The sequence below is a fragment of the Agrilus planipennis genome, unplaced genomic scaffold (assembly GCF_000699045.2).
Source record: "Agrilus planipennis isolate EAB-ADULT unplaced genomic scaffold, Apla_2.0 scaffold13, whole genome shotgun sequence".
Taxonomy (NCBI): domain Eukaryota; kingdom Metazoa; phylum Arthropoda; class Insecta; order Coleoptera; family Buprestidae; genus Agrilus; species Agrilus planipennis.
Genome location: NW_020439040.1, coordinates 1723501 through 1738253, shown reverse-complemented (window position 1 = coordinate 1738253; position 14753 = coordinate 1723501). Strand labels below are relative to the sequence as shown.

Genomic DNA, 14753 nt, shown 5'->3' with positions numbered 1-14753 from the left:
CTAATCTTGCCGTTCGTTATAAATAAGTATTGAAATAACTTATTAAATACGTATATCAAATATCTATATAGTTTATTTTGTGTTAAATATCCATGGTAATTGTTTTCTTTTTCATAATTAAAATTAATTTAATTGACATTGGTGCTAGATTTGATTTTGCATATATTCATATAACAAGAATTTTAAATGGAAGTGAATTACGTTTATCAGAAAAAGAGAACTGAGTTTGGACGCCAGTGTCTTTTCAGCGACAAAGGTCCAGACCTTATCGATAATTATCCCGCTCACAAGGAATGGATGAAAAGTTTTATTTTAAGGTACAACGACTTATATTTAATAATAATTATTTTAAATGAAAGATAACGTAGAGACCCCGTTCGTAAGGCTTCCCAAAATGCCCCAGTCCAAGCGGAACATGAAATAAACACATTACGAGCCGAGAAAGCCAATTCAGGAATGAACCACTTTGAAGGTGGATGGCCAAAAGATGTGAATATACTAGACGAAGATTCCACTAAAAGATATCGACGAAAAATTGAAAAAGATGACGCGTACAATCCCACTATTTTTCAACTTGCTCAGGTAAAAGAAAATAATTTTGATAATGTTTATACTATTGCGTTTTTCTGTTTTTTTAGTGTATGGAAGACTGTATTCTTCAGAACAATGCTATAAACATCTATCAACAGTATTTCGACGACGTGGAACCTGCTGCATTTGTAGAACCAAGTTCTGCTCGTATAGTGAACGTATTTCAAGACCAATGCTTCGCAAAACGTCCTATTACACATGTATCGTGGGCACCTGAGAATGGTACTAGACTTGTAATGTCCCATTGCAGCCTGGCGTACCAGTCAAAAGGGGACGACACCTCCTCCTATATTTGGGAAATGGGTAAAACACTTAAATCTGTTTTTTATCTTATTTTATTTCATATTTTTTGTTTCAAGAAAATCCAAACACTCCTTTCCTTGTTTTAAAACCTGAGTATCCTAGCGTTTGTCTGGAGTACAGTCCGAAAGACGGTAACCTATTGATTAGCGGTCAAATGGATGGTCGTGTGGCCATTTGGGACATACGCAAAGGGTCAGAACCTGTTGACCACAGTCAAATTGAAGTCAGCCACCGTTATCCTGTTTTTAAGGCTCTCTGGATAGCTTCAAAAACTGGATGCGAATTCTTTAGCGCTTCACCGGACGGTAAACTAGTATGGTAAGTTGAAAAATGTATGAATTTTGTCGTTTTGCTATTCTTTTTTTCTTTTTTTTTTAAGGTGGGACATGAGAAAATTAGGTGATCCATTAGAAGTTCTTATGGTGGATTTAGTGGACGATCGTTTTCAGTCATTGACGAACGCTTTAGGTGTTACTGCCTTACAATACGAATCCACGGTTCCAACAAAGTTTATGGTAGGTTGCGAAAATGGCGAAATCTATTCGGGAAATCGCAAAGGAAAGACTGCTTTGGAAAAGCTAAACATCAAGTTTGACGGTCAGTTGGGACCGGTGCTTGCCTTGGAAAGAAATGCCGCATACATGAAAAATTTCCTTTCCATAGGCGATTGGACTGCGAAAATTTTTGCTGAAGATTGCCGAGAAAGTCCTTTAATGTGGACGACTTATCATAAGACGCCTCTTACGGATGGAGCTTGGAGTCCGAGTAGGTCAGTGTTAAAAAAAAAATGAACATTTTCTCAAATTTTTGAAATTATATGAAGTTTAAAGATTTTGCTTTTTAGATTTTCGGTGTATTTTACAACTAGAGCTGACGGTATATTGGACATTTGGGACATTCTCCAGCAACAAAAACAGGCCCTTTGTGGCATAAAAGTGTGCGACGTACCCCTGAAATGTCTACGATGTCACGAAATGGGGAAACTAGTGGCAGTCTCCAACACAATTGGAACCACTTATTTAATAGAACTCAGCGAAAATTTGACCATGTCTTCTAAGAGCGAAAAAATTTTACTTAACGCGGTAAATTAATAAATAAATAATACGTTTTTAAGTGTTGAAAAGGAGAAGTAACAACTTTCTTTGTTAGATGCTTGAAAGGGAGAATAAGAGGGAGAAAATTCTCGAAGCGAGAAATAGGGAAATTCGTCTAAAATTGCAGCAGCAGCAACAATTGGCTGAACAATTGGCTGAAGAAGGTGTAGAATCTCAAGAACCTGTTGAAGAAAATTTTGAGACAACTTGGTTGATACCAGAAGTAAAGCAGACTGAAGAAGATTTCCTGAAAGATGTCGCCGATGAGATAAAAAAGAGGAGTCCACAACAACGTAAGTTCACTCCTTTTGTCCGTAAACGATCCTGTATGTTTTTTTTTGTTACAGCTGAAGAAGATACTGCTTCAAAGGCGGAAGAAGCTGATGATTTCTAGGAATGAAAATAACTGACAGCAAAAGATTTTAGTGTATACATATTTTTGGAAAATATAGGCGTTTTCTACCGTCTTCAAACATTTCAACGAAATACTCAGGTACAACTTTCTTACATTTACAATTAAATTCATTTTTAATGTCATAGGAATACGGTGTTGGGTACTATAAGGCGTGATATTATGCATTTACATACTTTTATTTAAAAAGCGAATTTATTGCTCTTTGGCTTAATTTTCGTTAGACATTCTCAATTACCTGTCATCACAACGTTAGACACACATTTCCACACTTTCCTGTACTCATTATCGGCCAATCTTTTTTTTTATACGTTTATCCCTTTTTTTATTTTGAGATATATCTGACTTTGTAGATATTGAAGCTTGACGAGTTCGTTTAGTTTTAATTTGCTTTTAATTACCGAATTTTCCATAACTTTCAAATGGTAAGTTAAATGAAAATCTTGGACAAATTAATAAATTAGTTTTTATTTAATAATTACCTTATTAATGCTGATATGATTTACAAAATGAGCCTCATACGTTTCCGAAACTTATAGCTATAATACATATCAATAAGATAATTACATAATATAATTAAATAACAAAAAATAAAAGACAAAAATGCACCGAACATTTCAAACTTCTGTTGCGATAAATACATTAAACAGCCACCGTCTTTCCATGTTGGCTCCAATTCCAACAATTTCTTGTTTGAAAACGTTAGGAAATCGTGTCATAAGTACCTCGATGTCGGACGGTTTAATATTCGAGTCGAGTTTACTAACATAAGACCAGATGTAATCTAGACCGGCGCCAAAAGGATGCACGTTAAGAAAAGTCGATATTATACCCACGAGTTTTGCGTCTTTTTCGTTAAGGGTTTGCGTATTTAAACTGTCAGTAGTTGTACTCTCTGTAATGCTTGAAATTTCGAGTTTATCGGAGTCCGAATCTTCCAATTCTTTCTCTTTTCCATTTTTACTACAATTATTGGCGTAGTTTTCGATCGAATTTTGAAGCTTTACCTGCAATTCTTTCATTTTGTTCTCGTCTTCTGCTTGCCTTAATTTGTAGTCAACCAATTGCTGTTGTAAGTTTTTTAACGTTTGCTGTAAAATTTTTAGTTGCTTTTCTTTCTCATCAATTTCTTTCATGTAATCCCTTTTTAAGACTTCCACCTAAACAAAATAGATGTAGATTTTATAATTAATTTATTGAACGAAATATTTAGGGTGCTTTAAGAAATTCACCTCGTTTTTGTATGCCTCCATTTGGAACCTCAAATTATCATTTTCTTCCTTTAGCACCTTGTCCTCGTTTGAGATTTCAATTTTCGTTTTCTTTCGAGGATTTTCTTCTCCATCTGAAACTTCCATCTCGTCGTCAGCCGTTTCAATAGGGGTTTCCTCTTCAAGTTGGACATTTTTTAACTCCTGCCGAACATATACAAATTAGAATAATGTTGAAAAACACGTACTCTTTTTGTTTTCGTATGAACAAAGTTAAAAAATATTGTAGTTGTCTCGTACACTTTTTACTCATTAAATGCAACTTATTTAGGATTAAATTTTGCAGGACATTTTTGTAGGTATAATAAATGACAATGTATGACTTTGGGTCCTCGACTCACCTGCTCTTCTTACAACGATGTTTGACTGAAAAAATCCCAACCTTCTTGGTTTTTGCTCTTTTGTATTTATCACTGTTTTTAATTCAAGAATTTCTTTATTTTGCAAATATTTAAGTTTTAATTTGTTTTAATATTGATGTTTGCTACCTACCTTTTAATGTTTTAAAATTATTTTTATAAAACTCACCTGAAAAGTTATACACCGATTTCTGTGTATTATGTCATTTATTACCCCAAAAAAATGTACTGCAAATGTTTTAAGTTTTCACCATTTTTGTCAACAACTATGACTAGATTACTTAACAGATTTTTGTTTCAACTTACCTTGTCCCGTGGCAACTTAATATCATAATAATATGAAAATAAGCATAGTATGTATTTACACGAGTGACAAACCCTTTTTTTTATTTGTAAATCCGACAGCTTTAATTTTACTTACATATATAATACTCATTTTTATCAATTCTATTACTTTTGCCCAAATTTTCGTCAAGAATTTTCCGATTTAAAATACGTTATAAAGGTAAAATATCCGAGATAGAGAGACAGAGTAAAAAAGTAAAAGTGTTGGAAAATACTTAGTGGATGGTGATAGGACATGAAAAATTAAATATTAAAAAAACAAACAAACAATAAATAAATAAATAAAGCGTTAAATAACTCCTTTTTTATACAAACTTGTGCGTCAAGCATCACACGTAACATTCTACGTATCCGTTGTTATTAAGGGTTCCAACAGAGTAGCTAATAAAAAAATACTAGTCTAAACATGCAAGAAACCCTATTAACTTTACAAGCTAAACACTTCACATAACACGTTATGAATTGTGTTTAGGAAATAATAATAATTAAACCGGTTTAATTCAAAAGTAGTTTTTTAAATCAGCAATTGTTAACAAAATTTATTGAAATCTAAAAGATTTTTTTTAATAAGAGATGATAAAACTTTTAGTTCAGCTATTTGTCTGTTGTAACGTAAACATAAATACAAAATAAATTTGAATAAAGGGAGTTCAGATTGTAAAGTCGTAGGGTGTTACATACCATCGACTGCTTTTTCCACAGCTCAATGTTTTTTCTCTGTGCCTTGGTGAAATGGTCCCAGACTTTCTTGTGACAGGCAGCCAAGAATACACGTTCGATTTGACTGACTGACAGGCACACGTAAAGTAACGATTAAATTAAGGATCAATAGACTTAAATCTGTACTTAAATTGTCCCCAACATGACTTACACACACTCGCACACTCGCCATTTCTAGACTGACCGACCAACAAATACGAATTTTATTTATTTTACTTTTTTCCACTTTCTTTTTATTCGTCTAGACCGAGAACCAGCAAGAAAAAAACGATCATACTTTACCAATACACCGCCAAAATCTTTGAAAATGTATTTGACTCACTTTCCACTTACAATAATAGTTGTGGCACATACTAGACTTCTCAATTTTGAAATATTATTCGAATTTTCCAACTTAAATTTTAAGAAACATTAAACTACTTAGATGTTAACGTTTTTCAAGACCGAGTTGAAAAATTCGATTAAACACATAAATTGGAGCACCCAGTATGTAATTATGTTTTATAACAAGAATAACCTCGAGGTTAATCATATAGGACTCTTTATTTAATTGATTTAAAAAAGTTCTGTAAAATGATTTTCCTCAATTATGTATTAAAGTTTTTAAAATTCATATTAAACCAGATAAGAAAAAAAAAGAAATAAAAATTGCTTACATTGCAATAGAATTCCTTGCATTCTCCCCTTCATAATTTCCTTGGCTTTTTGCAACTCTTCTTCATATTGAGTCTTTTCAGTTAAAAGACGTCTTACATGTGAATTGGTTGACTGAACCATCGAATAAAATGTGTTTGAGTTTCGCTTACTGCAGTCTCCCCTCTCTAGCCATGTCACTAAAATCTTTTAAAAGACAAAGATAATTTTTTAGTACAGAACCCTCAAAATTTATACCTACTTGGACGGCCTTGGTAAATGTTTCATCTTGTTTTAGTTTTTCAGCAACATTTTGTGCTTCATGGTCAGTGTAATGAACAATAGGAGGAGGTGAAGGGGGCCGTAATCTCTCTTCTTCCATTCTCTCCCGGTGTCGTTGCTCCCTTTGCAGTTGTCTTTGACGGCATTCCCATTCATATTGATCATCTCGCGCCTAAAAAATTACATAATAAATTCTTGATAAACTAATCAATTGTCAAAACTACCTGTGCATAATCCACATGAAGTCTTCCTGTATTTGGAGGATCAGTATTGGATCCAATTCTGATCCTATATCCTGATAAAAAAATGGCATGATCAACGCAGTGTTCATATAAAAACCTAATATGGCAAAAATTTTTCTTGCTCAATCTTAGAGTTGTGATCTCCCCACATCTTTCAAACACCTCTCTTATAATTTCTTCAGTCATATTCTCTGGCAGACCCCCGACAAACACTGTTCTGCAACCTAAAGGTCTTTCGCGTGTGGTGGGAGGGGGTGCGTTGGGATTTGGTGGGAATAACGTGCAGGATTTACAATGGATTATTTCTTTTACTGGATTAATCATAATACCAGGATCCGGAGTTACCAAGTTGGGATCTGGTGGTATAATGGGTGAGACCATACCTTAATGTTTAAAATAAACAAGTCAGTTTAGTATAATACAGAAATGTATTAATTTATTACTGACCATAATTATTCATTGGCATCATATTTGGATCCATTATCATATTCATTCCTACCATTGGATATCCCATTCCTACAACACCACCCCACATATTGGGAGCTATTCCAGATCCATTTTGCAATGTGACAATTTCTGTTGGGTTTGACATATTAGAGTCAGAATCATCCTTTGATCTGTCACTGTCTCTCTTGTCATGTTCTCTTCTATCGGACCTTCGCCTCTCTCTTTTGTCACTGGGACTCATTCGAAGGGTTTCTTTACTTGGTGTCTTCTTCCTATTCTTGTTGAATTCAAGAGATGGATCAATCCCTGAAGGCGTCGCAGTTATTAATGTTATATCATTTGGGTCCATTGGATTTACCAGAGGGACAGGTCCAGTTGGAATAATGGTTCCTGTTCCTTTAGGAAAAATAAGTCTTACATTTATCTTATATCATACTAAATACTCTACCTATTTGTTGTCCACCAAGAGAAAATGCCATTGTTGTTTGTTTATTGTTTTACACTTTAAATATTAAAAAGTAGCACCTTACTCATGTTGAGTATCGATCGAATTTGCAACACAATTATCACTATTCCGGGAAGCAGTGTTGATATTTTGTCAAATTTTGAATACAAAAGACGCCACTGAATAAAATTCTTTCAAGCACTTATTAAATAATTATAAAACAACAAAAAGTTATTTTTAATACCTTAATTTTGACGTTTCATTCCATATAACCTATAATTTCAATGACATTGAACTCATAGAACAGAGCATACATGGATGAAAAATTTATCTATGGTGTAAAGAGTCAAAATACTGATTCGAATCTTATCTATGAATTCCAATATAGCAATCTATGAATATAGCAAAGATAACATAGACCATCACTCTATGGAACATCACATAGGTCAAGGCCTGGTCAAGGTTGCATTAACATTTACATTGCCTTTTTTGTAATAATTAACCTCTTTTTTTAATGTGTTTTTAATAAAATGATGGATTTAAAAGACAATACAGATTCTATAAAATGTAATAAAAACGATTCAATTTCCCGTATTAATCGCGAAACAGTGCATAAGATTTGTTCTGGACAAGTAAGTTTTAAATAGTTGCAACTTATTTAAGTTTATTTTAATCGTTATTTAAAGGTAGTCTTAAGTTTAGCTATAGCGGTAAAAGAACTTGTAGAAAATGCAATTGATGCTTCAGCAACGATAATTGATGTTCGTTTAAAAGAATATGGTAGTGAACTAATTGAAGTATCAGACAATGGAGTTGGAGTTAAAGAAGAAAATTTTGAAAGTTTAAGTATGTTTTAAAAGTATATATGCAACTTAAATTTTGTTTATAATTGTTCATTTTGTTAGCTTTGAAACATTACACGTCTAAATTAAGAGAGTTCAGTGATTTAGAATCTGTTGGAACACTAGGTTTTCGGGGCGAAGCCCTTAGTTCACTATGTGCTTTGACAGACTTAGTTATTATAACTAGACATAGTTCAGCAAATTATGCTACTAAAATAAGTTATGATCACAATGGAAGAATAGTCACTAGTTTGCCAGCAGCTAGGGATGTGGGGACTACGGTCATTCTACAGAATTTATTTAACTCTTTACCTGTACGTCGTAAAGAGTTCTTGAAAAATCTTAGACGTGAATTCAACAAAATGTGTCAATTGTTGTATGCCTACTGCTTAGTCTGCAGGAATATCAAGTAAGTTACATTTCTTTGAAAATTATATTAATAGGGTCTCGAAATTTAAAAGTAGTATGGTTTAAAAACGGCTGAACTAAATGCAATATTATATGTACTTATACATATTCCTAAACATTTTTTTATATCCACTTTTCAATTTATTAATAATAATGTTAAAAAAAATCGAAACTTAATTGAAAAGATCTTTATTTTGTAGGATTACATGTTCCAATCAGACAAGTAAAAGTTCAAAAAATACCGTTGTTGCAACTCTAGGTAATAATTCAATAAAGGACAATATAATAAGCGTGTTTGGTCCCAAGCAGGTATCAACATTAATTGAAATAGAAGCAGTTGAACCAGACGAGACTATCGTGAAAGAATTCGATATAAAAAACATCGTTTATGGCGAACCATTGCCTTTTAAATTTGAATTTTTTATTTCAAACGTGACTCATGGCAATGGGCGTTCTACAGTTGATAGACAATTCTTTTATGTGAATAATAGACCTTGTGAACCCCAAAAAGTAATGAAAGTAGTGAACGATGTCTACAAACAGTTTAATTCAAACCAGTACCCTTTTGTTTACCTCAATGTCGAAATGGAAAGGTCTTGCGTCGATGTTAACGTTACTCCTGACAAACGACAAGTTTTTTTAGAAAAAGAAAAATTGCTTTTGGCCGTTATTAAAAGCTCTCTTTTGGAAGCTTTCAAAGCTACTCCGTCTACTTATACTTTGCAAAATACGAAAATAGAAACAAAAATAACCGATTATACAATTGGTGGGATGAAGGGGCTAAAAAGACCGTTAGAGGAATGTGAAGAAAACGATAAAGAAGAAAATTTTACTTTTATGGATAAGTTCAAGAAGTCTCTGTCAAATAAGAGCTTTAGCACAAAATCTGATGATGAAAATTATAACAAAGAGTCACCAAAAAGCATTTCAAATGAATTAGACAAAGTGGATGTAGAAGAAAATAGAGTTCTTTTAGAAGAAAAATGTGAAAATAAAGAATCAAAAAAGTTTGAAACTTTCAACTGTATGGAATCTCCGTCCCACTCACTTGATCATACCTTTAAAAAGAGCAAATGGGACAATTTGGTAAATGAAGTGCCTGAGGTTCCTAAAACAAAATTAAATCATGCCATCAAAATTTTTCCAAAAGAAATTGAACAAATTATTAATGGTTCTTCGTTATCAGAAAATACTGTTAGCAAAAGTAATGAAACTATTATCAATGAAACGATGCATCTTACACTAAATTCAGAATTAGATTTCAACAAACAGTCCAGCACATGTAAACTTTCTTCCCCTGTTAGGAAATCAAGTAAATGGGATGATTTAGACGCAGAATTTCCTCCTACATCACTAACGACAGAAATTAAAGGAGAAACTTTCAAATCAGTTAAATGCTTTTCAAGGTCTAAAAAAGACAACGTCATAAAAATAGATTTAAACATTTCGTTAGGAACATCAACGAACGAATTTAGTAATACAAAGATTTCAATTAGAACTTCAGAAAGTCAAATTGAAAATGCCCTGAGAACATCGTCGTACTTTAATCGACATAAAAAAAAGGAAATCTTAGTCCGATTTAGGTCTAAAATAGCGCCGGATGCAAACAAAACCGCCGAACAGGAACTTCAAAAACAAATTTCAAAAGATATGTTCCATCGAATGTCAATTATCGGACAATTTAATTTGGGATTTATAATTGCAAAACTCGATAACGATTTGTTCATAATTGATCAGCATGCAACAGATGAGAAGTACAATTATGAAACGTTACAGCGAAATACTATTTTGGAAAGCCAAGTATTGGTAAAGTAAGTTAATGTTCTTTACATTGTTTCGTTTACTTGAGAATTTTATTACTTTTCAGTCCAAAACCATTGGAATTGTCTGCCACTAACGAAGCAATTCTTATCGATAACGAAGAAGTATTCAAGAAAAATGGCTTTAACTTTTTGATAAAGAAAAATGGTAATTGTACAATTACTAAGACATGTTTTTTTTTTTAATTAATGGTAGAAGGCTTTACTTGTTGAAATTCCATAATCAATTACAGGAAACGAAAGTAAAGTTTCAAAAAATATATATTAACAGTTTACTACAATTGTTTCACTAAAGAAACCAATGTTTTGGTGAAATAATTGTGTTGAACTGTTAATATAATTTTTGAAACTTTCCTTTAAATGTTTTTTTTTTAATGTCTAATTTGTTTATATTCCTTTTAAGCTCCTGTAACAAAAAAGGTTTTACTTACTGCCATTCCTATAAGCAAAAACTATACCTTTGGAAAGGATGATATAGAAGAGATGCTATTCATGTTACAGGTCATTAAAATTATTTTTGATTTGCTCATTTATGTTTCATTAATAAATCTCAAGTTATTAGAACAGTGGCAGAAATTCTCTTTTAATCTTTATTTAGTGTTGGCGTACATCAATTTTTGATTTTTAATTTTTTATATGTATATTAGGAAAACGTTAATCCCGAAGTGTGTCGTCCTTCAAGGGTTCAGTACATGTTTGCTTCGCGTGCTTGTCGAAAATCGGTGATGTTTGGGTGCCCCCTTAGTCGTTCAGATATGAGAAAACTCGTTGATCATATGGGAGAAATCGAACAGCCCTGGGTAAGGATCTTTCTACACAGGGTGTTCCACAAACCCCTTCCTTACAACTTGAGCCTTTCCGAAAGCATTCCTTCAATCTGTTTGTAAGGTAAGAAAATTACTCTTTATTTAACATTTAATCCAGCTCCTCCTTTGATTAATAGAGATGTGATGATCTTTAAGACCTAACTTGGAACACTCTGTGTATGACTTAAGTTTGAAGTATCTTGCATTAATTTAAAGAATTTTAATTCTTTCTAGAATTGTCCTCACGGACGACCTACAATGCGTCATCTTATTAATTTGGATCTTATTGAAAAAAAGAGTATGAATTATTTTTAGTTTTCTACAATAACCATTTTTTTAATCTTCAACAACACAGAGATATCCATTAAATATATTTTCGTATTATAGATTCATTTTAATACTAATTTCTCTTTACTTTTCATCGCTTCGTATTAAAATTAAAATCTCTTAATAGTTCTAATAGCTTTTGTAAACTGCCTAAAAATAGTAACACATTTGGAAACTTAAAACATTTATTTGTTAAAAAATGTCTTATCATAATCAATAACAAACAGACATCATTTAAATTAATTTAAAATTATTTGTAATTCTAATAACCAGTTTTTTTTTATTATACACTAATTGTTTTAAAAATATTAAAACCACTATTTGCTGTACTGATAATGAGTCCTGGTATCTGAGGATGCCAGTGGAGCTCCTTGATGTCTTTCTGTCCTTGATGTATGAATAGAAGTTGAGGGGGCACATCCTAAATATTTAAAAAATTATTAGAAACAAATATCGATTAATGTATATTAGGAAGTACAATTATAATTCTATGGTGTGATCATAAGTAACCATATACTGTAATGTAACAAGATAAAATTAAATTGTACCGTAACATCTTCCGCATCATCGCAGTCCCTTTCGACTGCCAAGTCCCATAAAGCAATCTGATCGTCACTGCCCCCAGATGCGAACACTGATGAGTCTGTTGGATGCCATTCTACTGTAGTGACGGGGGCTGTATGATGTTTGAACGTTGCTACTGCTGTGTTTTCTTTAAACTGTCTCAGGTCCCATACATGCAAAAATCCGTCATCACCCCCTTATCAAAATTTAAAACTTTAAATAAAGGCCTCATTTAGTAAATATGATGAATCTAAGATTAAATTGAGTTTCATTTTTGCTGCACTAATCTTTATTGCATAAATGTTCTCACAACTTATAGTCTTCATTTAGGTTTTTTCAGTCATAGAGTTGAGAGTACCACTATAGTTCAAAAATGTACTAACAACGAAAATATTGTTTAACTGGATTATATTTATTAAAATGTCTTCATTTAGAAAACAAACTATTTCTTATTATTCTACCATAGGATATTTTTAAAAACCAATTCTTTATTTTTGTAAATTTTAAAGTTAAACTACCACTGCCAATGAAAGATTCTCTTCTGTTTCAATTAATTACGTTGTCATGTGCTAGGTCATTGCNGCTTTCATGTGCTTGGTCATTGCTCAGCATGCAAGCTTTACTTGGTGGTGCCCTGATATCCCAAATTCGTATACTCTTATCCACTGAGCAAGATGCTAAAACACTCTCTTCATTAGGTGACCATTGTATATCTTCCACCGAATCAGTATGGCCGATTAAAGGCCTCTGGTCCACGTTCCATTTGCCTCCTTCTGCTGGTCGCCAGATATGCAAATTCCTTCTACAATCACCCGTAGCTAAAAACTGAAAGTATCACTGTCATAAAAATAACCCAATAGGTAATTTTAATAGCTTACCCCTGGTGCTACAGAACTCCAATCCATGCCAAAGCCTTCTTCTTGATGTCCACTGAAGGTGAAAAGTGGTTTAATAGTATTTTTAACGTGGTCTTTGTTATAACGAGATAAAAGTTGAGGATTATCTACAGCCTGTAGCTGTTGAGTTAAATCCCAAATGTTAACTCGGCCTAATTCACTCCAACTGGCTGCAACAACTGTATTGTTTAGTCTTGTACACTAAAATATGTAAATACTCATAACAATGAATTAAATTACTTTTAATTAAACTGACCCGTATTCTATCAACACATCCTTGGTGTTTTATCAATGCGCATGACATTTGAGGACGTTTTGACTCATCCCCGTCTTCTTCATCGTCATCTTCTGATTCTTCTTCGTCACTTCGACTGGTCTTATGTAAATTCGAAAATTTCATGACTATGAGACTATTGATGTGAGTCTGAGATGCTTGAGTTCCAGCTATTGCATATATAGTAGCTGGAAAAGTTTCTCTATTTTCGCCAAGTTCGTCCTTAATAACATCGAAACTTAAACAAGGAGCTCCTGTTTGGGCTTGATGTAACATAATGTATGCTGTTTCGTCACAAACTAGTTCTTCACCTTCTTCAAGAGACTTACCAGGAAGGTACACTTCTTTTGCTTCAATACTTTCCCTGTTTTCGTCGTCTCCTTCGTACATTGCGTTATCGTTCTCCATGGTTTGATTTTCCTCTAATTCCATCTCATTACCAGACATTTCGCCCCAATTTTAATAGATAATTATTAAAAAGAAGAAACACGCCTGATTAAATGTTAGGTTAATTCTTCCAAACATTAGAGTCATAGACATAAACATGGCGGAGGCCATAGATTAAAAAAATACATACCGTCTGCGTAGACAATCATAGATAAGATCGAGATCATAGATATCAGGCAGAACTTAGAAAATTTCAAATGTATTGTCTGAAAACCGCAAATGAAAATTTGTTTTTCATATTTTACCAATGTTGTTGATGGTTTCTTGATTTATTTATTTATTTCTTTATATCCAATCAGTAGGAAATTTGTTGAACTTTCAAACCCCAATTTAAAAATGTCCATTTTGCTTCATGTTAATTTAATTTTTCCCTTACCAAACGAGCGTAAAGTACCAAAAATATATTAAAGTTGTTGTCAACAATGAAAAGAATTTTACTGTTGGAAATCATGGGGATGCACTTTCAACCCCAATTTAAAATTTAAAGGCGTCGTTTTTATTTATGTCGTCGTCAATTAGATTGTTGTTCTCATTTATTTTAAAGAGGTAAACAATATTTTTTTTGTTTCAGCATTTGCATATTAAGGATAATTCCACTGCTATAAGAATATTTTGGACTGCCCTTTGACTTACAAAGAAAGGTAGAATCTTACTTTTAATAAGCTTTTTCTTAGTAATTGCAAAATAAAATTTATGTTTCAGAACTTTTGAACTATTCACCTTCGGAGTTTTGTGTCGGGGTTTTAGATCCTTCACTAAACATGTGGGCACTACAAAGTTGTTATTCCAGAATTGCTCTTTACAAACACGGACAGTACATTGGAAAGGTAGGATTATTTCTTTTTTTTTAATTTTCTTTAAATTTAAAACGAATTTCTTCCTTACTAAACCAGCTAAAAGTCCTAATATGTATAAAAGTCTTTGTGATGTATCAATGAAATGAATTTTATAGTTGGAAATTAAAGGGATGCACTTTCAACTCTAAATTTAAAAACGCCGTTTTTATTTTTTGATAAATTAATTTCTCCTTTATTAAACGAGCTAAATGCACCAAAATGCATAGAAGATGTTATAAGGGATCAGTGAAGAGAGTTCTATTGTTAGAAATTACCAGAGTGCACCTCCAACCCCCCAATTAAAGGCGACAGTTTTATTTTTTGATAAATGAATTTCTCCTTTATTAAACGAGCTAAATGCACCAAAATGCATAGAAGATGTTATAAGG

General features: G+C 32.7%; 5 protein-coding genes across 5 annotated transcripts in view; 3 read left to right on the top strand and 2 right to left on the bottom strand.

The window, feature by feature from the left end:
• LOC108744252 (dynein intermediate chain 3, ciliary-like) overlaps positions 1-298 on the top strand; it is a 4436-nt gene extending 4138 nt beyond the window's left edge. The window contains exon 9 of the mRNA XM_025976789.1: positions 211-298. Coding sequence (XP_025832574.1) covers positions 211-224 — 14 coding nt within the window. The 3' untranslated portion in view covers positions 225-298. The remainder of the gene's footprint in view (positions 1-210) is intronic.
• Positions 16-2401, top strand: LOC108744175 (dynein intermediate chain 3, ciliary-like). The gene is made up of 8 exons (XM_025976790.1): positions 16-317; positions 369-582; positions 639-894; positions 951-1212; positions 1274-1663; positions 1739-1976; positions 2044-2281; positions 2336-2401. The coding sequence occupies exons 1-8, from the start codon at positions 187-189 to the stop codon at positions 2380-2382; spliced, it is 1776 nt and encodes a 591-aa protein (XP_025832575.1). The 5' UTR covers positions 16-186; the 3' UTR covers positions 2383-2401.
• An 86-nt stretch (positions 2402-2487) lies between these two features.
• Positions 2488-7399, bottom strand: LOC108744253 (ecto-NOX disulfide-thiol exchanger 2). The gene is made up of 8 exons (XM_025976785.1): positions 7148-7399; positions 6700-7095; positions 6235-6635; positions 5991-6182; positions 5752-5935; positions 5057-5163; positions 3633-3815; positions 2488-3560 (listed from the first exon to the last, which is right to left on the bottom strand). The coding sequence occupies exons 1-8, from the start codon at positions 7176-7178 to the stop codon at positions 3018-3020; spliced, it is 2037 nt and encodes a 678-aa protein (XP_025832570.1). The 5' UTR covers positions 7179-7399; the 3' UTR covers positions 2488-3017.
• Positions 7400-7590: 191 nt separating this feature from the next.
• LOC108744251 (mismatch repair endonuclease PMS2) lies at positions 7591-10835 on the top strand. Its single transcript, XM_025976781.1, has 6 exons — positions 7591-7776; positions 7831-7990; positions 8050-8395; positions 8595-10205; positions 10262-10362; positions 10618-10835. Exons 1-6 carry the CDS (start codon positions 7675-7677, stop codon positions 10833-10835), a joined length of 2538 nt encoding a protein of 845 aa, XP_025832566.1. The 5' UTR covers positions 7591-7674.
• A 489-nt stretch (positions 10836-11324) lies between these two features.
• Positions 11325-13629, bottom strand: LOC108744174 (glutamate-rich WD repeat-containing protein 1). The gene is given in 5 exon segments (XM_025976791.1): positions 11325-11768; positions 11896-12107; positions 12430-12736; positions 12790-13008; positions 13064-13629. Coding segments are annotated over 5 exon segments (1341 nt in total). The 5' UTR covers positions 13529-13629; the 3' UTR covers positions 11325-11630.
• Positions 13630-14753: the final 1124 nt, after the last annotated feature.